Source organism: Mya arenaria, chromosome 9 (assembly GCF_026914265.1).
Source record: "Mya arenaria isolate MELC-2E11 chromosome 9, ASM2691426v1".
NCBI classification, from domain to species: domain Eukaryota; kingdom Metazoa; phylum Mollusca; class Bivalvia; order Myida; family Myidae; genus Mya; species Mya arenaria.
This window is the reverse complement of record NC_069130.1, coordinates 57,119,305-57,147,194: the sequence shown is the minus strand read 5'-3', so window position 1 is coordinate 57,147,194 and position 27,890 is coordinate 57,119,305. Positions and strand designations below refer to the sequence as shown.

At 33.9% G+C, this 27,890-nt stretch overlaps 1 protein-coding gene across 2 annotated transcripts; it reads left to right on the top strand.

Moving 5' to 3' along the window:
- The first annotated feature begins 60 nt into the window (after positions 1-60).
- On the top strand, positions 61-27,890 carry LOC128246706 (espin-like). Of its 2 annotated transcripts, none has more exons than XM_052965056.1 (12): positions 61-362; positions 4,505-4,634; positions 5,855-6,004; positions 6,749-6,935; positions 9,756-9,938; positions 13,800-13,937; positions 17,186-17,612; positions 18,371-18,920; positions 20,002-20,257; positions 20,747-20,896; positions 21,176-21,255; positions 23,915-27,890. In XM_052965056.1, exons 1-12 carry the CDS (start codon positions 158-160, stop codon positions 24,051-24,053), a joined length of 2,595 nt encoding a protein of 864 aa, XP_052821016.1. In that variant the 5' UTR covers positions 61-157; the 3' UTR covers positions 24,054-27,890. The 2 variants fall into 2 exon arrangements, with proteins under 2 accessions (XP_052821016.1, XP_052821015.1); XM_052965055.1 differs by having other exon boundaries at positions 18,371-19,523.

The window sequence follows — 27,890 nt, the reverse complement described above, 5'->3', positions numbered from 1 at the left end:
TATAAAAATAATTTCGTCTACCTAGATTCTATTTTTTACCTGCGTCACACCTGTCAAAATTGTAAACAATGGACACGCCTGAAAAAATATTATCAATACTTCCGTAATAAAGCCCAAAATAAGCTCAATATCTTAAATAAATGTTGAAATAAGAAACATGGTTACTCAGGAAATTATTTCGGCTGTCGAAAGCGGAAATTTAGAGGCGCTACGACAGTTTGATTCATCCGTCCTCAAACCCGAACTGACGGATGACTTTGGAAGTAACTGTCTTCACTACGCAGCCAGACAGGGCGGAGCTGACGTACTCCATTTCCTCGTGCACCAGCGAGGCTTTACGTCGAAAGTTCGATCAAATATTGGTAAAATACAATAAAGTCACTCTTCAACGAATGTACAGCTGATCATTGAGCTAAATTTAATTCAATAGACCTCACCAAAATGGTCAATTCTGAATTCTGGGATGATTTTAATTAATCCAAACTTTATTTATTTTAAAAACGATTGTTAAGACAGTTATATTAACTTATGCTAAGAACTTTGTTAGCAAAATGTTGCACAAGAGTGTGGTCTTGTGTTGCAGGGGAAACCAGAGGACACCCACTTGTCCGGCTTGGTGACCAAGAACCAAACTCACATGCGCCCAGGTCAGGAATCGAACCTTGGTGAGAAGCGAGAGTGCTTACCACTGCGCTTACATGACAAGTCAAGTCAAAGTTATATTAATATAAACATAAAATGTCATTGCTATTTAACAGAATACAATATAAATACAGAATACAAACTAGATTATTTTAATTTTGATTATGACCCTCCTGTCTTGGGTACCAAATACATTTATAAACTGTGAAATCTGTGTTACAAGTGATATCATACTATTTTGCCAGTTTATGTACAAATTATGCTAAATTTTGAAAATAACCTCTTTTGTCCTGAGTAGCCTTTACAAAAACATGAATACAGCAGTTTCACCTTCATGAGTGAGAAGAAACAAATGGTTTTCTGATGTCAAGTTCCAATCAATCAGTACAGTGGGTTTCGCACCCAACCACACACACCTGTGCAGGTAGAGTATCTGCTAGGAGATTTGACAACAGTCTTGCAGTGTGCTGAACTTTCACTTTGCCTTAGGAAAATAAAAAAAAGGTCTGTTCAGGTTACCCGACCGACCCTATTTTTTCCTGCCGACCCTAACCTATTTTTCCCTGATTTGGGTACGAAAAGCATTTGTTATGAAATGTATGTACGTAAAGTTGACAATATTAGAGTTGGATTTCCAAATGTATTTACCGTACTTCACCTTAGAGTTCGGACACCTTAAAATAATTAATTTTTCGCTCTCCGAATTCATAGAAAATAAATTTTTGCATTTTATCTACATGTATGGTAAACCTGCCTTTTTTCTTCATGTCTGCATTTTACCACTTATTAATTTATGCGTAGTTATCAATGGTTATTACACCTATAAGTGTAACTCCTTCATCAAGTTAATTAAAATCCCATTCATTTTATACATGCATTGAAATGAATAAACACCTTTTATTGGCTTCAGATCAAACAGTCACATTGTGTGACGTCACATAACTCTCAGTTATACCTACGATGATCTCATGGAGAGCATGGATATTGCTATGCAGGATTAATGTTTCTGAGTGGTGTTTTCGATTGTAACTGAAGTATTGCATTTCTAACTTTAATTCATCACATTCAGTAGTTACCTGTAGCATTGAATGTGTTGATTTTTATTGTTCTATTGATGTTAATGAGTATTACTGTACGATTATTGCTTCATAAAGTCTATATTAAAAGTGTGGAACAAGTTTCAAAGTTTATTGCGGATCGTTTTACAAACATGTCATGTCTGTGTTTTCTTAATCTCTTGATTGCCCTTGTTGTTTCTTTAATCCTCCATTAAATATATCACACATCCTTTTCAACGGGCAATAAACCGTTTAGGATGGGTTACTAACTAACTTATAACAGTGATGTATATGGTGAGGTATTGTAACGATAAAGATCAATATTTTTTGTCTGTGAGACTTAGTAATAAAAGTTACAATTGATGTCCTTTGGGTGTCCGAAAATTAGGTACTTAAAATAAATTATTTTTTAGAATAATAATGAATTTTTAGATTGTCCGAACTCTAAGGTGAATTACGGGTAGTTTGTGCTTGTGTGGCAGGTATATTTCAATTCTTGAACTATATTTTCTTGTCAGATACAAATGTGTCAGATACTGACTTTCGGATTGATATGTCAGACTTGTGTGCAATTTTGGCAATAAAACCTGCATGTTACTTCTTCTTCAAACCTGAACCTCCAGGTCCTCTTGACAGCATTGAGGTTTCCTTGGCTGATGGCTTATAGGGTAATTTTGCTGCCCCACTCTTCATGTAATTATGTTACAGGGAGGTTAGCATTCTACAGAGGGTGATTGAAAGCAAAAGGGTACATAAAGAAAAGTAAAACCGTTCCTGGAAAGTCTTAAATAAGAGCAGAGTGGTGTACCATAACTCAGTTGAAATCCAACCATCATTGTCAAAGTATTTAACCAGACAAATAAAGAATGTTTCCTTTGAAGCATGGAACATGTTTGAAAACTACTGATAAACCTGAAAATTGATGACTTTTATTTTTGTTACTCTCTGAGTCAACAGTTACTGAAATCATTATATAAAAAAAAATATAAAAAAAATATTCCGACCTACCTACCCTATTTTTTTTGGCAGCGTTACCTGAAACGCACCTATTTTTTATTTGGCCTTATGCTTGTTGTGCCTGTTTGTCATTTGACAGCTTCTTGTGCATTTAGGTAATGAGTAGATGTGTAATGCGCAGGCTACATGTACATCTTTGTAATTACCATAGTCTCCTAACAAATAATTTCGTCACTTATTATTATTTGATAATCGCCAACATACATCATTCAATCAGAATTCACTTTGAGAACTCTCAAATCAAATTTGGTTTTCTGGTTAGCGCAGTGGTTACGGCACTCGCTACTCACCTTTGCGACCCAGATTTGATTCCCAACTTGGTGCAAGTGAGTTTGGTTTGTGGTCACCAAGCCGGATAAGTGGGTTTTCCCTGGGTTCTCTGGTCTCCCCCACATGACAAGACCACATACAGCTAAATGTAACATTAATACCATTTCCTGATCATACCAAAATAAGATTCCCCCTACTAATGTTAAAAGGTTTATGTTTAAAGATGTGATTGTTTCAGATGTTTTGCTGTCTTGTTTTGTCTTTATTTTGGATGATTTTTAACAAGGGAAACTTGAAAAGAAAACCATACCATGTAGTTTCAAATTAAAAATAGACTTGCAAATACACATATGTACACTTTGCTAACCACTTTAATATTATTTATGATTTTTTTCACATCTAGAACAGTAACAATCAATAGTTATATTGAATCAAGGTGAGTTTAAATATAAATTGATGATTGGTGTATTTATATTGCAGTAAAACGCTGAGATTATGATAAAGTATAATAAAGAGTGAAGTGGGACAACTTTGATCTGTAAGGATAGTATCTGATGTACACAAAATTGTGTTCAAAAGTAACTTAGTTTACATTGGTAATTCACAGGTGCGAGTAACTTAGTTTACATTGGTTATTCACAGGTGCAAGTAACTTAGTTTACATTGGTTATTCACAGGTGCAAGTTACTTAGTTTACATTGGTAATTCACAGGTGCAAGTAACTTCGTTTACATTGGTAATTCACAGGTGCAAGTAACTTCGTTTACATTGGTAATTCACAGGTGCAAGTAACTTCGTTTACATTGGTAATTCACAGGTGCAAGTAACTTCGTTTACATTGGTAATTCACAGGTGCAAGTAACTTCGTTTACATTGGTTATTCACAGGTGCAAGTAACTTAGTTTACATTGGTTATTCACAGGTGCAAGTAACTTCGTTTACATTGGTAATTCACAGGTGCAAGTAACTTAGTTTACATTGGTAATTCACAGGTGCAAGTAACTTAGTTTACATTGGTAATTCACAGGTGCAAGTAACTTAGTTTACATTGGTAATTCACAGGTGCAAGTAACTTAGTTTACATTGGTAATTCACAGGTGCAAGTAACTTAGTTTACATTGGTAATTCACAGGTGCAAGTAACTTAGTTTACATTGGTAATTCACAGGTGCAAGTAACTTAGTTTGCATTGGTTATTCACAGGTGCAAGTAACTTAGTTTGCATTGGTAATTCACAGGTGCAAGTAACTTAGTTTGCATTGGTAATTCACAGGTGCAAGTTACTTAGTTTACATTGGTAATTCACAGGTGCAAGTAACTTAGTTTACATTGGTTATTCACAGGTGCAAGTAACTTAGTTTACATTGGTTATTCACAGGTGCAAGTAACTTAGTTTACATTGGTAATTCACAGGTGCAAGTAACTTAGTTTACATTGGTTATTCACAGGTGCAAGTTACTTAGTTTACATTGGTTATTCACAGGTGCAAGTAACTTAGTTTACATTGGTAATTCACAGGTGCTACCCCACTACATGATGCAGCCGCAGCAGGGAACTTGGAGGGTGCACAATGGTTGGTGGAGCACACACAGTGTAGCGTGAATGACCAGGATGGGACAGGGGCAACACCACTACACCTCGCATGCAGGTTAATTGGCAGAATTCAATTAAATAGGATTCTTTAAACTGTGGCTGTTGTTCGGGAAGTTCACAGATTTTTTAAACTACATTGATGTTTACCAGAAATCTACCGTAGACATAGGGTTTAGTGGAATTCACAAATGTTCTCCAATTATTGTAGATTGCATTGAACTTCTTTTGTACCATTTCAAAGACATTATCAACAACAGATGTTATTTACCAGGTTTTTAACACAACCCAGGTAATAAAAATGGAATGTCAACATTGGTTTGGCAATTAGATCTGATTGCTCATCTTAAAAACCTGGTTTCTTTGCTTTGAGACACATCTAGTTTTAATGTAAATATTCTACAAACTTGCCCAAAATTGAAAATGTTATGCTGATTCTTTTAAGTGTTAATAGTGTTAAACTGATCCTTACTGGCAGTGAAAGCCCTCAATAAAACAACTGCTTTATTTGGGGTGCTGTTTTTCGTCAGTTACTTGAATTTATTTTCATACTCATTTCCAGTTAATTTGGCATGCTAAGCATTTGGCAGTCCCCATGCCAATGACTTACCTGTAACAATGCACCACTTCTTATTAATTTTACAGGTTTAGTTCATGAAAAATAGATAGAGACATTTCAATCAAGCGCAATTTAATTGCTAATTCAGCCAAAATTTTAATTATTAAATGAAAATAAATAATCTTTAAACCTCAATTTCAAAATTGAACTAAAATTACCTTGTGTCATGACATCGAGCGACAACTTTACTCATGTTCTTTGTTGAAATGTACTAGAATGTTCTTTCTTTGTCAAATTTTACACAATATTTTTTATGCCAGACAAATATCTATTATTTGTCAAGTCTTGATCTTGAATTCAAACCTAAGAGCATTTGCTAATGAAACTCACAAGGCTATATAGATTTTATTATATCCTTTTCAATTCAATGTGAAAAATATCAAATAATGATCAGATAAAAAAAGATATTGTTAATATTTTAATTTAGGATTATCATGTTTATGTATAATATGTACTGCCCACACCTATTTCCCACCAGTTTTCATCACACAATTGCGACATGGTGGAAACTAGATGTGGGTTAGGCAAAAACACATGAATATCCATCAACACAGACAGTTGAGGCTTTCCTGTACACATTGTAGTTTTTATCAGCGGATATTACTAACATTCATTATTTTCTTATGAATTAAAACTGTAAAAGATGTTTTTTCGACCAGGTTCCATCACACAAGTGTGACAGAGTGGTTACTAGACGTGGGTAAGGCAGACACTTCCATCGACACAGCCAGTGGGGGCCTGCCTGTACATTTCGCTGTAGTTGGCGGGGACTATGATGCCGTGAAACTGCTACTGGAAAATGATCCCTCGTATGGACTTATTTGAAATTCAATCATTTGCATAAAGATAGAAGAAAAAAAAGAAAGAATTAAATTTAACCCAGATTTTAATAGTCAGGATGCTGAATTTGCTTTCAAAACTGAACAAATGCTGTCAAAAGAAACTTATAATGTAATTATACCTGGCTTAAAGGATAGCAGTATTTTTTTTTTAAAATCACTTAACAAATATGCCTTTTAGAGGTCAATATTGGTGATCTTCAGAAAAAAAGAGTGGGCATACCTCATTCACAGACGTTTGTTGCATTCATACGAATCGATATATGTAAAATTAATTAACAGAAAAATTGAAAAATCCCTGATTGATTGCATAAAAATGCAAACGCCAAGTATATGCTGTCTTTACTACTGACACTCATTAAACAAGGAAGCCTTAATGGGAAATAGACTGACTGAAATATACCCTATGAACCGATCTTTTGGTGCATTCATCAAATGAATCATTAATGAACAGAAATTTTGAAAAATCCAGGATTATCATTTGCCCACACAAAAATACAAACACTAAATTAGTTTTGGTAAAACAGCTGGTATTGATTTTCATCAGTTTAAATGGGCTGGTCTTGTAGACATTGAACTTAAGCAAGCCAGTTAATGTTTGTTAATATGGAATTATCAATTCGAATGAGTCGCCAGCTGTGCTTGGATAACCACATTTGAATTAAGAATATTAACATACACTAACATTTACTTAATTTTCGAATATGAATTCAGATGTGTGAACTTACAACTGGGAAATGGAGCAACACCCACGTACCTGGCTGCCCAGGAGGGACATCTCGAGATTCTCCGACTACTCATCCTTGAACATCGAGGGAATGTGAAAATTAAGGCATACGATGGAATGTCTGTGTTGCATGCAGCAGCACAGTCTGGTCACTTAGACTGTGTACGCTTCCTGGTAGGTTTGAATTTCAGCTTTATAGCATTTTGAAGAAAACTATCTAGGTATTTTGAAAACAATAAAGTCATCATCTGTATCAGTATGCAAAAATATAACCTTGGCCATGAGTCAATTTGAGTTCACAATATTTCCAAAATTAACTGGTAGTACACATGTGCAAGTGATAATACTTATGTGTAGCAAGGCTTCTAACTCTAGTTTCAATAATAATTGAGTTATGCCCCTTTTTACCAAAGTACAACAATAGACAGGAGTACATCCACTTGCGGTGCTCTTGTATTTGTATTTGTGATTATCATGCAATGGATATGGTGGGCCATTCAGTAATAAGGCAGTAGTGAAATCAATAGAGCAATCTTGAATCTGGTCATTGTAAGGTTATTATACTGGTATGTACCTGAATGTTTGCAAATTGTCATAAAAGATGCTCATAATGTTGAATCATTAGCTCTGATGTGTGTATTGAATTATTCATAAAGCTTTATGCCAAAGCTCTGATGTATATTGAATTATTCACTCACCTTAGCTTTGATGTGTATTGAATAATCCATTGAGCTTTAAGCCTAAGCTGTGATATATATTGAATTATTCATTTACCTAAGCTCTGATGTGTATTGAATAATCCATTGAGCTTTAAGCCTAAGCTGTGATGTATATTGAATTATTCATTTACCTAAGCTCTGATGTGCATTGAATAATCCATTGAGCTTTAAGCCTAAGCTGTGATATATATTGAATTATTCATTTACCTAAGCTCTGATGTGTATTGAATAATCCATTGAGCTTTAAGCCTAAGCTGTGATATATATTGAATTATTCATTTACCTAAGCTCTGATGTGTTTTGAATAATCTATTGAGCTTTAAGCCTAAGCTGTGATGTATATTGAATTATTCATTTACCTAAGCTCTGATGTGTATTGAATAATCCATTGAGCTTTAAGCCTAAGCTGCGATGTATATTGAATCATTCATTTACCTAAGCTCTGATGTGTGTATTGAATAATCCATTGAGCTTTAAGCCTAAGCACTGATGTATATTGAATCATTCATTATCCCCCGCCTTGAAACGGCGGGGGGATATAGTAATGGTAGGCGCGATTCTGTGCGTCTGTGCATGGCGTCCGTCCGTCCCACATTCTTTTCTTTGCATCTCCTCTTACATTTCTCATGCAATTTCTACCAAACTTTCACAGATTCATAAAGTGAAGCAGCGCAGATTGTCGGGCTTTCCCGATTCGACCATTTTTGAAAGAGTTATTGCCTTTTGCTTATTTTACATTTAAAATTGATTTCTTCGCAACTCCTCTTACGTTTTTCATGCGATTTCTTCCAAACTTTCACAGATTGATGACTATTTAGTGATGCAGCGCATATTGTCCGCTTTCGCGATTTGACCATTTATGAAAGAGTTATTGCCTTTTCTTTATTTTACATTGAAAATTGGTATCTTCGCAACTCCTTTACGTTTTTCATGCGATTTCTACCAAACTTTCACAGATTGATGACTATATAGTGACGCAGGGCATATTGTCAGGCTTTTGCGATTTGACCTTTTTTGAAAGAGCTATTGCCCTTTGTTTATTTTACATTTAAAGTTGGTTTCTTTGCAATGACGCAGGGCATATTGTCAGGCTTTTGCGATTTGACCTTTTTTGAAAGAGCTATTGCACTCTGGTATTTTACATTTAAAATTGGTTTCTTCGCAACTCTTATGTTTTTCATGCGATTTCTACCAAACTTTCAAGTGTTGCAGCGCATAATGTCCAGCTTTTATTATTTGATTTTTTTAAAGAGTTATAAATTGCCTTTTGTTAATTTATCACTTTACATTTTTCTCTTGGCAACTCCTATGTTTGTCAATTAAAACATGACACTAACAGGGACAAGCCAGTTATTTTTTTTCCAGAGTGATAAACATCAACTGATGCAGGACATATTGTATGGCTTTTGTGATTCATTTTGGCAGTTATTGTCCTTTGTAAATTATTCACACTCATGCGTCCACATTTGCGTTTTAAAATTTCCACTAACAATTCTCTTGCAATTTTTGTAGGACATTCACAGAATGATAAATATGAATGGATGCAACACATATTGATTCAGCATCACTATAATTCCATCTCTTTTTAAACATACTATTTTCAGGTAATCATGTTTGCACCTTCTGTACTTCTTACCTAGTAAAAAACTTATATGCGATTTTTCACCAGTGTTTCACAGAGTGATAAGCATCAAATCAGGCTGGGCATGTCTACGGGCTTTCATGAAGGGATTCTTTTAGGAACAATTATTGCCCTTTCTTAATTTTACGCATTTCTTATGTTCCTGAAAAACTACCCTCACCATTGATTGGCTTTCGTTACAAAAAAATGCCCCCATGAGGCTTGGGATATAGCTGTCTGTGACCGCTCTTGTTTACCTAAGCACTGATGTATATTGAATCATCCATTGACCTTAACCCTGATGTATATTGAATCATCCATTGACCTTAACCCTGATGTATATTGAATCATCCATTGACCTTAACCCTGATGTATATGGAATTATCCATTGACCTTAACCCTGATGTATATTGAATCATTCATTTACCTTAGCTCTGAGGTATATTAAATCATTCATTTACCTTAGCTCTGAGGTATATTAAATCATTCATTTACCTTAGCTCTGAGGTATATTAAATCATTCATTTACCTTAGCTCTGAGGTATATTCAATCATTCATTTACCTTACTTCCGAGGTATATTTAATCATTCATTTACCTAAACTCTGATGTATTTTCAATCATTCATTTATATAAGCACTGATTTTTATTTCAGGTTGGAGAGAAGTTCAATGCCAATGACCGGGATTTTGATGGAGTTACGCCCATCCATTTTGCTGCCAGTCAAGGACACGCCCAGGTCATTGATTGGCTGATGAAAGTAGGCGGGGCAAAAGTCACTTTGGATAACCTTGGGGGCAGCCCACTGCACAATGCAGCAGAAAATAATCAAACTGAGGTTTGTACAGATTTATTGACTTTGTATTTATGGTATGAAACATTTAATTGTATGATTATCCTGTTAATTAAGGTTATTTCAATATCTATGGTAGCAAAGATTTACCATAGTTTTTGCACAATCATTATTTAGTGATTATATTTATCATCACTATCAGCACTAAGGTCTAAAGAACTACCACTTTTACAAATATGAGATAGATGTATTATGTTGAATTAGCTGATTATTGTAAGTATTACAAAAAAAGAAAAAGTAACGTAATTATTCCATTAATTTGTATAGCCTTAACCCAACTATGAAACAAACTCAAACCTTGTCCCACTGCTCCTATTTATATAAAAAAAAATAGTTTGAAATAAAGTTGACAGTGCAAACAAATTTCTGACCTAAGTGTCACATAATGGTCTGTTGTTCTGGGGCATGAACAAAATATTCAAGATCAAGCTACAGGAGTACTTGGGAATTGGAAGTCTCCCTTACCTCTCAATTTCTGCCTATTTTTAGCTGAGGGAGAATATTTCTCATTAAAAGCTATAGAAGAAAATAAAACTTTTTAATATGGTAACTTTTACACATTTATTTCAAAACTTCTACCTATTTTCAAAGTGTAGGTTGATCCATGCAGATAATGAAAGTTATCAAACTATTTATCTCTGGCCTAACTCATGTAAGCTTAAGACGGTGTGATTTCCTGAACCCCTTCTTCAACGATTAAATACTTTTTTAATCAACACCAACTGACTGTTCAATCCTTAAACAAACAGTTGCAGCTTAAAAATTCCACTGCATATTTGAAACACCCTCGACAAACCTGTTTGAAGATGAAAGACAAACATAACAGAATGAAAGAAGAGGCGTCTTATCAAGCCATATAGAGTAGTTTTGATATTTATTTTCATCATCATTTAACTGTAGTATTTATGTGAATGATTTAAAGGGATTTTTTTAAATTGTATATTTTTGTATAATTGATTTTTAAATTTATAATCTCCTCTAAATTTACTAGGGGTCTCTTTTTCCTATGTTTAAGAAATGTTTGAGTACTGATTAGGATGTCAGATTATGATGCATAGAATTGTTTTGTATGCACTTAAAGCTTCACTCTTACACATTTACCGTTTTTACAACATTTTTATTTTTTTCTTGGAATGAGCCAATTTTTGCGTAAATATCAGCAAACCAGTGATAAAAGACTGCTGACAAAAGATCAGATCACAGATTTTCATATTAACTTTACAAAATTAATGTTTTATGGCTAAAAGCGTTACTTCAAAAAATATGCATAAAACATCAAATTTTTGAACTTAAATATGAAAATCTGCAATCTGTCTTTTTGTCAGCAGTCTTATATCACTGGTGTCCATGCACTCATGCATAAATTGGCTCGTTCAAAGACAAAAAAAATAAAAATGTTTAAACATACAATCTGTGAGAGTGCAGCTTTAAATTGTTGATAGAAAAAAGAATGCAACAAATGCGTGGTTTTTGCTTCAGATTAAAGCAGACAACTTTAAAATTATCATTAAAATGCTTATTTAAGGTATTTGTAAATATTGGGTTCAATTTGTCATTAATTCAATAACAATCTCATCAATTTTCTAAAGTTGGGTGTAACCTTTTCGGGCAATTGTTATTTTTTTGTCAGCATATGTGCATATCTTAATATCAACATGTGGGACTTGTTATCAGTATTTGTGATGCAGAAACGATGACATCTTTATCTTTTAATGAAATACTTGAATTGTAGACAAGACGTGTTACATGATTATAGTTTATTAGGAATTCTGGACAATATTTGCAGTCATATGCAGTCATATGCGTTATGAAATATTTTCATTTTGTTGTTGTTCTGTTTTAAAAAATATATAAGTGTTGCAAGGTATGTACCTGTGTTTTGCTTAGCTTATTTGTGGGATTGAATCATAGTAAGGCTTTCTTTGACTTAGCTTATTTCTTAAGGTCATGATATTATTGACCAGGGGGTCAATTAATTTTTAATAAACTTTGTAAACAAACAATAGTTCAGCTTATACCTTCAATAACTTTTTTGTTAATGCCTCTAGAAACATAGGTTGAAAATCGAGAGGAGCTTACCTGTCTGGCCTTGGGGTAGGCATATATATATTGCGATAAAAGTGATATAATCTTACTTTCCAGATCAAAATATCCTTCTAACACACCATAATACTCAAAGAATCCGCCATTTTGTTACGCATTGAACCTTTCTCTCACTTAAGGTTCCGCAAAAATAATTTACGTTGGAGCATCTGTTGACTATAGCATTATTAACCAATATTAAATGAATTTAATCTGTTCATTCTCTCATTTGATATTTTTTTATTCAATTTTGTCTTATGTTTTAAATTCAAAATCATATTAGCATGTAAACCCGGTATTTTAAATTAATAATATACTATGTGAGCCATTGTAGTTTAGCGAAAACTTCCGAAGGTATCTGTTAATTTACATAATGGGCGGAGTTATTTACGTTATTGTGTTTGACTGCGGCTACCGTAATTGACACAGTTACTGGTCAGAACCAGATCGATAACTTCTTGTCACTTTGAGCAGTTATTATTCTTGATAAAATTATGTGTTTAACTACTTTGATTGAATACACATGGCTTGGGGCTCTGAATCGCAGAGCATATTGCTTTTTGGTCATTGTAAATTTCGGCATATCTGACTTGGCTTTGATCTTTGAAAATAGCAAAGTCACCACAGTCTAGGCAACTTATTTAAGTTGCTCGAGTCGCCTGGTCTGATTAGTCCAGATTTTGACTGAGGTGCTAGTGTCTAATAGAAATTTCAAAGAAACTTATCGGTTATCCTGTTTGTTTTTTCGAAAAATTCTGTGTACTGTCCTAGTGTTGATGTTGTCATCATCAGCATTGTCGTTGTCATCAGTGTCGGTGATGTCATCAGCAATGTTGTTGTGCTAAAACTTTAACCTTTGACATAACTGAAAATCTTTCAAAATAATAAACAAATATAATGGCTGCCGATTTTTTAGCTCCGATTTTGACGTTTTCCACTGCATTCTATCTAGTAGATTAAGGGTTTTTACCTGTTTTTCACCATTATTTTTGCCTGCGTTCTATCTATGCTAGTGCCCTATACATAGTATCTTATGGTACAAGGTACACATCTTAACAGAGATAATAAGCACATGTGCAGCAAGGCCCATAACTCTGGCTTCAATAATTGAATGCTTAAGATTTTAATGGTAAAATACTTTACATTGAAAGCTGCAGATATTCGATATCTGAAATTCTGTCTTTGATATTTCTGTATATTTCCATGACAACTTTTCTGGTTATAATGGAAAATTCAATAATGCAGAATTATATTGATAAACAGCAATGCTCTGTATAATATCAGAGGAACATTGGAAAGTGTTTCTTGAATAAAGTGAGTTTGCATAAATAGATTTTAATCACGTTTCTTACAACGTTTGTTTAGAAGCATCGAAATACCTGATTGATTTATGAATGTGCGTAAGCTTGCCTATAAACCATTTAAATAAGATGTTTAAGTAAACATTTGTGCTTACAAACATCATAAAGGTAAGTATGTGATGAAACCAAATGAATTAATTGGATTGTACCTTTTAAATGATCAGTGCCGATATAACAAAAGAAGGAAAATACTACTCCAATTAGGAGGAGTTATAATTATATGAAGAACTCTTAAAATTCTATTCTTGAATAAATTAACTGCCCCCTGAATCTTTCTTGTAACATTTCATGACAATGAGTTAGAAGTGTCTTTGTCTTTGCTGTAAAGGTGCAAATAATTAATTTTAACAAAGCTCTGAACAATGGCCCAATGTTCACATTGTTTTATCCCGATTTTTTTCAGTGTATCAAGGCCCTCATCAGAAATGGCTGTAGCATAGAAATCACAGACAACAATGGATTAACTGCTTCAGAACTTGCCAGAAAGTGTTTCCATGAGAAATGTGCTCAACTTATTGAAACTTATTCACCCCAACCTCAGGTAACTCTTAATTGCTTTCTTCGGCCGATTGGTAATTATCTCCCTCTGTCAAGTTTTGTGGTGCTTATATAGATGGTTGTGATGAAACACCAGAGATTGGTATAGAAAATTAGATGTCTTTCTTTTGCTTTGCTTTCACGGAAGTTCAAAGGAAAATAAAGCTTAAATACTATATAATTCAATGCATTGCATTTTAATTGCTAAAAATTATGCACTTAATGCAATCAGCATTTTAATTGTATATTACCAAATCAATCCACAAAATGCTGTACACGCTCATTTTGCAAATAGGAAATTATATATTATAATTTATTTGTAAAAATATTCATTATTTTTTCAGTTATTTGTAAACTTGTCTCTAACGACTTGTAGTCCTCTAAATGCATGGTTATTGCTTTCTTCCTTCATTGTGACCTTTTCAGAAAGATTATACCTCTTTAGTTCAAGTAAGACTTATCCCCCTTATTCAAACAACAAAATAATGTACACACCTATATTAAATATTCTTTACTCATTTGTCAATTATAATTAATTCATCATGGGGGAAGTCTTTATTAATAGGGGAAGAAACTCTTGTGTGTTTGCTTAACTTCCCTAGTTTTCTCCCTTCACAGCTTAAAAGTTGCTGACAGAGGTAACTCAAAGGCATCCTTATGTTAAAGCATTGTCGAATATCCCTGGTACTCAACTAGGCTGTGCTCTTCATCAGAAACATGGCACATTTAACTGAGAAAATTCTCATTTTGTGCAGACCGAAATAGACGCAGAGACTTACCTTTAGAATCTGAAGTTATCTCTTCAAATCAAAATTATGTAATCCCTAATATCTCACTCCTGACTCAAAAGGGATCCAAATCTTTTTGTTAATTCCGTTTACTTACTAGCTACTTACTATTCATTAAAACTAAGCTCTGTCAGTTGAATGTCCTATGTTACTTATAAAGCGCTGACAAGAGCGTTTACCAGGGAGTGTCGACAATCATGTTGAAGCGCATGACAATTCTTGCTCGTTTTTATTTCTTTCTATTGGTCTATGGGCTGTTTCATATGTAACCAGTTGCTGTATTCACTTCACCTACATCATACTGCTCGATATGTTCTTAGTCATATTATTATATTGAGATTGTGTAATAAAGAATATCAGTATGTTAACCATGGATATACTCCATCTCCAAGCAGTTACCTCCCTTGACAAGCAGTGAAGATCTCTGCCACCTCATACGAAAATAGCTGGATTTTTGGAATCCATTTTCTTTAAGACATTTGTTTTTATTATTATATCTTTTTTTATTCCTGTATTGTTCTGTTTAAATGTTTAAAGCTTGAATGTTTCAAACCTAAAAGTAAAATAAGCTTGAAATAAAAAGACCATTTTTAAGAGTTTGAATGTGATCGCATGATATTGATCATCATAACGTGATAGTGGTAATGGCAGTTATATGCGTGGCTGAACTAATAATGGACATCAAAGGGAAGTAATGCTGCATGGAGTTTTGGATAAATGCTAAGAACAACTGTTAGGTCATAGATTCTTTAATGTAAATCATGAACATACACAAGGTCATGTAATGTGTATTAAGATTTAATCCACAACATTGATCAATGTACTAACTGTTATTTTATTAATGATTCAATCTTGTGTGGAAATTCTGTTATTTCTCAGATCTTGTTAATCAAAATCTAAATATGTTTCTAATTAATTACATTAATGCTTCTCTTTATATTTAAAAATATAATTCTTTTTGATGATTTTTTTATGAAAGGCTCTTATGATCTATGATTTACTAAACAAGTAAATTTTTATATTGATCTGAGATTACAATCTGTTAATAGTTTATTTTACATTTCTTGACGCCTACCTTCCTACCCACACCTAAAATGTGGGTGGGGAGACACAAAAAGAACTATTTATTAAATGTGGCCTTAAAAACTTATGTTTTTACTGATTTTTGCATGTTTATTATTTATATTATTGGTTACCGTATACATGTATGGATAAATATACCAGATGAAAACCTTTTATAGCATGATTTTCATTAGACTATGATTGAAATATGTATTCAAATATGCCATGGCAAACATGAATTTTTATCGTATATGAAAAGTACATTTTGACTCGACTATTCGAAGAATAAGGAGAGCTATACTACTCACCCAAGTGTAGGCGGCGGTGGCGTCACACCTTGGTTAAAGTTTTGCATGTAAGCACCTTTAAGTCATAATCTCAATAAATACATCATGTATTGCATTGAAACTTTAGGTATGTATTCCCAACTATCTAACCTACTAAATTAATTCAGTTAGATAACACTTATTTCAATATAATGCAAATAATAGGCCTTTATTATTTGACTTAGAAATTCTTGTTAAGGTTTTGCATGTAAGCACACATAGGTTAATATCTCAGCAACTACTTAATATATTGCATTAAGACTTTATACAATGGTACTCAACTATCCAACCTACTTAATTAACCAAGTAAGATAACTCTAGTTTGCATTTAATGCAAATAATTGCCCTCTATTATTCAACACAGAAATTCTTGTTAAGGTTTTGCATGTAACCACATTTTAGTCAATATCTCAGCAAATACTTCATGTATTGCATTGAAACTTAAGATATGTATTCCCAATTATCTAACCTACTAAATTAATGAAGTTAGATAACCCTTTGTGAATATAATGCAAATTATGGACCTCTATTATTTGACTTGGAAGGTCTGGTTCAGATTTTGCATGTAAGCACACATAGGTTAATATCTCAGCAACTACTTCATGTATTGCAATGAGACTTTATACAATGGTACTCAACCACCCAACCTACTTGAATAACCAAGTTAGATAACTGTATTTTACAAATACTGGCCCTTTATTTCTGGTTTAAATTTTGCATGTGACAACATTTATGTTAATATCTTAGCAAATACATCATGTATTGCATTTAAATCTAATCTAATTTTACAGTGATCCATGTTTCACCAAAACTTTTCAATCCTTACACTGAAAAGCGGCGGAATAGTCGAGCGCGCTGTCTCTGTGACAGCTCTTGTTTTGTGAAAAATTTAATTGTTCCTGCTTTTTAATAAATCTTATTGCATTGTCATTTTCACAAAGCCATTTAAACCATGTGATGTCATCATTCTGTGCATTTGTTAAATCCTTGATGGAATTTATTCATTTCCTCTTCACTCTGTATCGCTATTTGAGAAGTATTTTCATGTTACAAAATATATTTACTAATTTTTTCAGCAAACTGTAGATGAAGATATAGCATACCTTAACTCAGTACAGAGTCCAAGACAACCACTTCCCCACCAACCACCTGTGAACTACAGTAAACCAAGATCAAATTACCCCACCCACTTAGGTAACAAACAACCATTAGATTACCGTAAACACCAGCCAGAATCAACTGAACAAAATAACAACATCAGATTTGCTGTTAAAAATTATAGGTCAAATCACCCTGCTGCTAGAGAAAATACTCCTATCGGACACTTAGTAAATGTTGCAAATGGAAACGAAAGTCTGACTAAACCTCAGTCCCCAGATGTGGATTATTCTATGACCCAGATTCGATTGTTTGGAAAAGGTGACAAGAGAAGCCCAGAGAGACCCACATCCCCGGAGCCAGACTACAGTTTGGCAAGGTCGGGCTTAGGTAACATTCATACTGGTAAGTACATGATGATATTTGAAGGATGATATTCTTTTCTTAGAATTACCAGTTTCTTCAAAAAAAAATTGTTGCTTTATCATTTGTTGTTTATAAGCAAACCCCTTTTTTAGCATCTTTAGAAAATCATGCTATGATGTACCGGTACACATTTTTATTAAATCATAAAGAACATAAGTAAAATACAATACTACGACACTATTGAAAATAAAACCACAGTATTCAAATAATATACATTTACCATTATTTATGTAATGCATAATTTCACAATTTATTGACCACATCATGAGTCATCAAAGCCAGGGGCAATGCAACAAAGTCTTCCTACAATATTTCTATTAATGATAAAAATTGTGTAGAATTGTCTGCAAGTAAAACACATTTAAATTTATCCAGACACTCTATTATTCCAATAACAGTCTGTATATTGAAATGCTAAGCAGTCTTCCAGGCAGGTGGAAACAACTTGTTCATTTATTTCAACATAAAAATAATATAAAATTATTTTTTATATGTTATATCATACTGGTATTCCTTTTCTCCAACTCTTGTTACCTTTCTAACTGCTGCCACAATACACATTTGCAAAGACAGCATCATATCTAAATCAATGTTCTTAACCAATTGTTTTCTTACAAATAAATGTTCAGGAGAATTAATGCCACATGGTAACTTTCAGATACATGATGTTTTTTCAATGTGCCACATGATTACTGGCAGATACCACTGAGATGTTAATTTAAACATGCAACTTCCAGATACCCGAGTTCCCCGCCTCCAGTTGAATGGTTCGAATGATAACTCAAACGTAGGAAATCAGTCCCGCTACAGACCAGCTAGCATTGGTTCGAATAGTTCCGATTCTTCGCTTAGCTCTTTATCTCAGCTAGATGAGGCTATTGCTTTTGCCGAGAAGACAGTAGCTAGGGAGGAGAAACGTGCGAAGGAACTTATGGAACAAAAACAGGCGAATACGGGTAGCAGACCGAAACCAGGCCCTAGTGTTATCCAAGTTAGAAAATTACCTGTGAAGAGTGCATCTGAACTTCATGGTGCCGGAAATGTGAGGGAAGAAAGAGACAAAACTGTGAAGTTTATGCTGAATGATCATGGAAATGATGGTACATACGATGATGCTTATTCTGCAAAGCATGCAAGCAAAGGGAATATTCCAGTCGAAAAAAGAGGAAACATGAAGCATGGAATTCATCAAGTTTCTGTTAAACCATCCACCACAAATAGAAACAGTGCTGTGATTAACTTGCCCATAAGATCTGCAACAAATGGTGAAACAGATGATCATACAGGGTTAGTAAATGGAACAGTTCCTGTATATAACCTGAACTCAGTTTCTAGCGCACAAATGGCAAGCAATGCTCATGTACACAATGTTCCTATCAATGTCGGCACGGTGTCCCCCCTTGTAAATGGGACAGGTCCATCTGAGATGGAAGCCCCTCCCCATCCTCATGTATACCCTCCCTCAAACAATATCATTGGCTCTTCATTTTATGATGTTTACCAAAGCAGTATAGCAACAGACCAATCAGAAGAGACGAGACATAATGGCAACCAATCAGAATTCTTGATACAAAATGCAAACATTCCTATTCCTCCTCCACCACCACCTTGTGCAACCACCACTGCAAAGAAGCCAATGGAAAAGCAGACTACAATAAATGTAAATTCTGCTTCTGGTAACCAGCATTCAACTACAAACCATTTTCAAGCAGTAAATGGTTCCCAGGAACACCAACCAGCACCCTCTGCACAAGAAAATACAGGAAAAATTCCTGTCCCACCTCCCCCTCCTCCAGCAGTAAATGGAAACCAGCCAAAACCACTACAAAATGGTACCCAGAATGAATCAATAGAAGAAATTAAAAGAAAGTCTGCTTCCCTCCCTGCTAGGTTTGTAATAAAAGTAGTAGATGTGTTCTATTTATTCACCATTTTTATGTATATGTTTGTTTTGTATTCCCATATCATATGTGTCCTCTAGCTTCTGTTGTTGTTGCTGTTTGCCTTATATACTTTTTCATAGGTCAATGAATAAAAAAAAATCCATAGATAAATAAAACAATAGATTATTGTAAATTATTCATAGTTAGAAGTGATTTCCAAAAAATATCTACAAATTCTTTTTATCAAATGCATAAATATTTAGTATTTTTCAATACTGAGCAAGTTATCAAAGCTTTAAAAACTCCTGTTTGTCCCAATATCAAAAGTACAATAAATTCCACGGACACACACATCTTTTATGTTGCTTTTAGAATGAATTCTTAACTAAATTTTGTAAAACAAGACAATCAAAACATTAACACATTTAATCTGAATCAAACTATACTTTTGTTTCTATGTCCTGACCTTTCCCCCATGTTTTCAGACCCCAAGCCTTATTCACACCAGAAATGATGCAGTCACAGCTAAATACGCTCAGCCCTGCCCAGGCTCGAGTGGCCATAGAAAATAACTCAAACACCGACTTCTTAGCAGAACTAAAACTTGCTACTAAAGGTGGCGGACTGAGAAAGACCGGTATAAATGGAGACCCTGGTGCCACGCCTGCTCCTAAACCAATCACTGCCTTCAATGGTGGACAGAAAACCGACTTGGTGAGGGAGAAACCTACAGGGGAAAAGGTGGGTTTTATTTATGAGCAGCATTTTTGGTAATAAAATGTATAATTGTATAGTGTCTAATCCACTGCCTTTACTGGTGGACAGATGTTAGACTTGGTTGGAGAAAAACCTTCAGATGAAATGGTTGATTTTGTCAATACAGTAGTTATGGTCTGATAATGTTTGAATTGTGTCAAGTTTCATACAGAAAATATTAACTCTAAACTTGTTTTGTTTGTCTCTTTAAAAAATGTTGTTGATAGATTATTATTAGAATCAAGTATTTTTAAACTTGTGTGACTGTGTTGTTAATAAATAAGATAATGAATATCTTTCAAATAAAGCATTTATCAGTATGGTTAGTTTGAGATCCATTAGCTGGACTGAAAGAGTTATAAATGGCCATTAATAGTGATAGTTGTTTGCATTACACACAGCTAAAGCTCTATTATAAAACTCAAACAGGCATAAGTACTGAACTTAACTACTGGTACCTTCAATTCATTTCAGGATGTTAAAATGAAACTTGAGGGAGAATGGGACCCTAAGAACTTTGTGGACCAAGTTCCAAACAGAAAAGACTTGCCGGCTTGGAAGGTTCAACTACAGGCAAGGCAGATTGCAGAGAAAGTCATGAAAGAAACACTAGAGAAACGAAAGGTTAGATTAAACCAATTTCTATGACAAAGTCTTCATGGTTTAAAGTTGATCATTTCAACAGAGATTATAATCAAATTTAGTCGTAAATTGAAATTATCTTAATAGTTTCATAGTTTCATTATTTTGTTTCATATTTGAGTGAATTGAACTATAACCAGTATTAAAAAGGAACACTAAGTATAGCATATAAAAAACACTCATAAAAGGTTGTCGAAAATATTCAAATATAGAAGCATCTAAAGAAATTATAGACCCTTGTTTTATGGTTTTGTTTAATAGGTAGAAGACCGAGAGGCAAGGTTCAAGGGGATGCCAGCCTGGAAGAGAGCTATTGTGGAGAGAAAGGAGGCTGAAGCCAGGTAGGTCACTCTCATCCTTGCTTGAACTTGTAATTCATGGTAACATAATGATATGGGCTTCAATAGCAACACCTGTTGATGTAAACATTTACCTTAGTCAGTATTGAAACCACAACAGTAGGAAATAAAAAAAAATAGGTTGCCCTTACAGCTGTGGGCTGATAAATGTTTTGTTAATGCATGAAACTGTTTTCTGGGTAAAAGTCATGTCTTCCATAAGAAGGCTAACAGAAAACCCTTGCCAACGTCAAATAATACCAGATGTTGTAGACACGAACAGCTAGACAATCAAACCCCTGCATGTGTCATCTTGAAATATTAAAGCATTAAAAATCAAAATTTGTCCATACAATGAGTGTTGTGTCAATTAGGAATAGTACACTATTATGGGTACAAGTTTAGCCAATAAAATGGCCAATTAATAAATTGTCCTACAGCGAAAAAAGTTTTATCACCAAAATAAGCAGTTGTAAGGGCCAAGAACTTGTGATAATGCCCAGAAACAGTTGTGCATCTATCAGGGATGATAAAATTCCGGATTAATCCGGAATTCCGGATTTAAGGCCTCACGGATCGATTTTGAGATTAATGTAAATCCGTTGAGTTTTTTTCTAGGGGGGAGGGGTACAGGGATCGAATCGAGCTCAGTTCGAACAATATGGGTACGAAAAGTGAGTTTTCCGGAAGTGTAAAGCCGGAAATTAACGAACCTATTTACGTCTTGGCAATCGAGCTATATGATTGGTTAATGATTATTGGTTATGATTTCCGGTGATTACGGAAATTACCGATGGAACTAGAAGACAGTATCCGGATGGTCGTATCCGGATATGACAGACGACGAAGACGAATAAACGGGTATTGGAAAAATTGGAAAAAAAACGACGACCACCAACTTCTAAAAACATCGATTCGTCGATTTTAAGGGTATATTTGCCATTTATTTTTAAGAGAAATTCCCGAAACGTTTCTTTTTAAGTTAATAGAAAGTGATCAAACTGATAATGAATTTTGCGCATGTAGCATTATTTCGGACATCCCGATTCGGATTTTGTCATTATAATCAATTTTTATTTTACAAATTTTATTTGGCTGATTGAAGTTTACGCTGTAAACCGTTTCTTTATTATTCTCAATAAGAAGTGGATGTTGACCATAATGGGAGGTTTAAATAAAAAATGGTTTGGTTCAAATTAAAAAAAAATGAATAAATATTTTGTAGTAGTAATACATATTACGTAGAGGCAGTCATTTTATTTTCTATTTGAGACAGTTCAACAAAACTTCTTGAGAACCCAGTTTGAGTGAGATTTAAATTCTATTGTTGTAATTTGTATTTCCAGGTATGTTGATGGTTACAAAAGTCAGGGATAAACAGACACCTCAGCCAGTGCATCCAGTTGTTCCTGTCAATGACTGACAATTTAATCCAGATGCCATGATACTTGGATATATGGCTGAACATGCTCCCTGGCACCACAGTAGTGTGTCTTACTGAAGACACTTGCCAAAGATACAAAAGCCCCCAGCGAATTAAAACTTCAAAGGTGTACAGCATCATACAAGATGACTTACTGAGTGGCTAGCCATTTCAATGATGAACATGTGGAGGAGTTAATGGATCTCGGTTTTGTTTCAACCAAGACAAGTCAACAAACACAATGAGAAAACTGTTGCAGCTATTTTTCTGCTATAGAGAAAGAAATAGTGTTGAGACATTTGGCCTCCTTAAAAATCACAAGGGCTGAGTCTGAATCAATTTTCATAGAATTTGAAAGCCTGTTTGAGAGACTTGAACTGCCGTGGGACAATCTAATTTGTGTGCTACTGGACTCATGTAACACCATGAGGGAAAGAAATCTGACTTAGGGACCAGAATATGTCAAAGTCCACCATGTCCACAACGGCTACGCTGCCAAAGCATTTACGTCCCGTTTGGATATTACTTGGAATAATATATATAATAATTAATAACATTATGTTCTCATCAAATGTGCAGAAAATGGAATAAATACTCTCTATATGATAATAAAAATTGAATAATTAACACTTTTACAATAAACATTTGCAAGCATGATAATCGATATGTTGTTCATTTTTATAAATTAAACATCCCACAGTGTAGACTGTTCATACACAGGCATTTGATCATATGTTCATACACAGGCATTTGATCATAGCCAGTTGAGTTTTATGGGAAGTGGACAACTGAACCAAAATGTCAGGTACATGTCTAATGCCTGTGACATCGGGTAAAAAAAAAGTAAATTTAACTTTGTTTAAAGACAAAGGTGTTAAACTTCACTGCTAAGGTTCCTGATAATTGTTCTGATTGTGGATGTCTCGTGTTGAGCATATTTATATCTACCAAACCGAAAGGTGAACTCCTTGAACACTATTCTAAGGCAAAAAAGGGTATTAGAATCCCTGAAATACTGAAAGCTTCGGGGGGCTTTGCCCCCCTTGTCCCCCACCAGGGCTTTGCCCTGGACCCATCGGCGGCCTTGAGCGGCCCCCTGAACCCCACGCATTTTCAGGATTGGCAACTTGGCTCTGTTATCATCCCTGATCTATAAGCCTTATTATTATTAAGGGCATGCATGTCTATGAAGACAAATACAATAGCAACTCTGTGGTTAACTTCACCTCTGAATTACAGGGCTGCGGAAGAGAAGAAACTTACAGAACAACAGAGAATGCACAAAGTTGTAAACAAGAAAATGCCTGCTGTGAATTTGGTTGGGAAATCTGGGGATACAGGACTGGCTCCATGGCAGAAAGAACTCCAAGGGAAATAACTGTTAATTCATTTTACAACTGTTTGAATCAATGGCAGTAAGAACTCATTTGTTTTAATCCTTTGAAGAAAGAACACTTAGGGAAATAACAGTCAATTTATCAATAATGGTAACAATTGTGGACTGATTCTTTAACGTTAAAACTTTTATAAATGGCAGAATATTGAATATGCAACAAATCCAATAGTTATGTTAGATGAAGATGCAATGTGAAATACTTTACCGGTAACTGTTCTTGTTGATTCAAAATCTAAGATGGAAAGGACTTTTCAAGATGTCAAAGTTGATTACTTGGTTGATAAAATCCTCAGCAGATACAAATCCAGGGGACATAACTTTTTAGATATTAAAACACCAGCAGAAAGAGCAGCTGCTTAAGAACAACTTTGTTGTTGTTGTTGTTTGTTAATATCATGGCAGTTAAATGGTCAAGGGAGATCAATGTGTTCTTAATATTCAAGGGAAATAATTGTTACATGTGATGTGATAAGTGATTTTGATTTTGTTTACCCTCGTGTTAAAAAGAGAGATTTTGTTAAGTGTTCAGTGGTTAGAAAATCTATGGGAAATGGTTGTACTGTGGTGGACATATCTTGATTTATAAGGGGAGTTGTTGTACTGGAGCCGTATTCAATAAACATTTTAGATTTAACTTGAAGATAAATGTGAAATTTGGCTGTTTTGAATGGACTATAGGTTTATTGGCCAATTAAGATCAATCTCCGATGCTTTATAATACTGAATACGGCTCCTGATATGTATTTTTTTGTAGTATTTTTATTTCTGTACTTTTATGTACTTTTGCATTCAGAATGTGTATGTTATGTCTATATCTATATCTACGGTACACCTTTTTTATCGAAAATGTAATATCTAGACAAAGGCTTTTTTCATTGTTTTTACACTGTGAAAGAAATTTGTAGTTGAATGTGGTAAGAGTATGATTAATTTATTGAAAACATTACATATCACTCTTACTTGGACGATGTGTATATTCCTTAGACAGAAAGTCTGTTAATTGTTATTTCAGATAAACATATCAAAATATGTCTACCCTATTTTAATCAAAAAAATTTCATCCATAACTGTTTATTCATGTTTTACTTTTATATTTTAGTACATAAAAATATTTTTTATTGGAATCATAAAACAAATAGCTAAAAAGCATGGTATAGTTTTGCTTTATTTAGAAAAACACAAGCTTTCATGTTCAGACACATTCAGAGAGAATTTTTCTTCTCACTGCTTCGAATAATCATTGTCATAACACTTTTTCATTACTTTAGAATTAGATTAAAGGGTTTGGGTTATGTTTGTTTTTATTTCCCATCAAAGTAGTCCCATATTATGACGTGCCCTATTAGGGTGTTATAAAAAAACTTATAATGAAATAGTTATTAGAAATTATTGAACTCATTTCATCATCTTCTTTACAATTTAGAATTTTAGGTACATGTTAACTTGTTCAATTCAGCATAATAGATGGGGATGTGCCATAGCCAGGATAATAGTGAGCTTGCCTTTCTATACCACTATAGGAAAACAACCAGGCAGAAGTCTGTAATTGTGTTATTGTTCTCTTGTATGTTTGTTTATTTATTTGGAATTTGATATTAGCTTTTGAGCACCTGTATGACACTTAAATTGGATTACGAGTACCTTTGAGAGCTACCTACAGTCAAACTCCATTGGCTGGAACTCCCAGGCACCTTAACCCTCAGGAATATTTTTGCATAAAAAACTGAACAATTCTGTTTTACTGAAACAAGTAATTTTTGCTGTAAGGTGTTTCATAGAATAATGCCTCGAAATGTTAAAATGTCTGTGAATTTGAAAATTATGTTCAAGAAGATGAAGATACATATAAAAATTACCTTTATAGTATATTTTATAGAAACCTTAAGAGGCTAGACTAATGGCTGGTTGCTCAATTTTCCTAAACCAAATTTTAAGGTTTTGTCAAGGGTTAGACCCAATGTAATTTTACCATTATTGTACATGGTAGTATAAACCTAGTAATAGTTAGTTGATATAAAGTAACATTTTAATGATTAAGAATGGGTGGGGTGAGCAAAGCGCATGAGCCCTTCTTAATCAATAAAATATTACTTCAGGTCATCAAACAGTATTAGAAAACAACCATATTGGCTAACACATTGACAATGCAAAATCTGACGCGGGGAGTGCATATAAGATGAATGGCAGTAGGCAGACCTTTAAACACCTACAAAAGTTTAAATTCTTAATGATTAAGCCGAGTACAAATGTACTTGCCTATCTGATTTTCTATTGGCTGAAAACATAAGTTATATTCTAAGATTTGGTAAGAACCAGCGGAGCAACTGCCCTTTAGATAGGGATACGATAGTTGTACAGATACTAGCAGACTACATTTGTGCACTACTACAAAGTACATATTTGAATTGACATGTATACAAGCACAAAGAAAGTAATTAAGACAACTGTGAGTAAAAATACAATGAGAAATTGCACAAAACTTTTAAACATAGCTGCAACTTTTACATACACATGACATGTAGCTTCAAGAACAAGTACAAGTGGTATTTCGTAACCTCTTTTTTCTATGAACTAAATACCTAGTTACTGTGCCTTTCACACTATTATGCACCAACAAACTTGTTTTGAATTATGTTTCTGTTTAATTGTTGTCTTTTTCATATCATTTTTCATATGTGTTGCATCACTGATTCTTTGCCCAAAAGTTGATGTTAAGGAGAAAATGAAGTTTACATAATTACTTTGACAGTAGTACAATGACACACTTTTCACTTAATGGAGGCTTTGGGCCAAAAATGTGAATTCAGTTTTGAATGTATATATATATTTATTTGGAATGTTGTCAAATACCTGTTAGTCAGTGTCTCAAAATAATTTCATTTGTTTTCCTTGTATACTTTTCAATCTATAATGACCAAAATTGTTGTACTAATAGTCTGTGATGACCTGTTCTACATTGTGTATTCATTATTGCAAAATTAGCATGTTTTTCTTGCCGTTTATACAAAATTTTACCTATTGTTAAGCAGATAAATGTTGTAAATCATTATTATAAGTTTTTGAGGTTTAATGTAAGGCATTATACATTGTGCATAATGTAATAGGATGCAGTTGGGTATTGAATTAAAACAAATTTGCTGCAAAAAATTACATTCCATTTAATTGCAAAACTAATTTGAAATCATACATAAATTTAATGAAAGTTCACTTTTCAGCATGTTTTATTTGTTTAACAGGAGTCCTTCGTGTGGTCAGTGTTGGCGGCATTATTGTGAAAAACTCTGACCTCAGCCATAATTATGTGGGTTTTTTAAATGTTCAAATGAAACTTAGTACCCATGTTATCAATAATAAAACGCACATGTTTTACAAGGCCCATAATGCTGGCTTTAATGACAGTAGAGTGATGTCCCTTTATCAATATATTTTCTTGCAATGAGATGATGTTTATACAGGCAGTGTCTCGTATGTTATCAACTGTACAAGGCAGGGTTGTTCTGAATATATATATTCCAAAAAGAAATGTCAGTATTGATGTTTTGACTGCAACATTTCCTGTCACTTAATGAACTCTGTCTACAAGCTTGGAAATGCCTTACACTCTGAAAAAATGCCAAAATGTACATTCCAGCGTTTGGTTGGCCAAATTTGTTTAAAACACCAGTACAAGCAGTACTCATTTAATATTTGTTTATTATAGTTTGTTACTAAGTTAATATATTTTAAACAGTGCTTTTTCATACAGTTTTTATACCTCCTTGTAATTCCTGTTATATCAAATTTTGAGATTTATATTATAATAAACATTCCATCTATAAA

Coding starts and splice junctions, on each gene's coding strand:
- LOC128246706 (XM_052965055.1), top strand. CDS start 158: ATGGTTACTCAGGAAATTATTTCGGCTGTCGAAAGCGGAAATTTAGAG. Junction 17,613..18,370: donor CTTAGGTAACATTCATACTG/GTAAGTACATGA, acceptor TGCAACTTCCAG/ATACCCGAGTTCCCCGCCTC. Junction 20,897..21,175: donor AAACACTAGAGAAACGAAAG/GTTAGATTAAAC, acceptor TTTGTTTAATAG/GTAGAAGACCGAGAGGCAAG.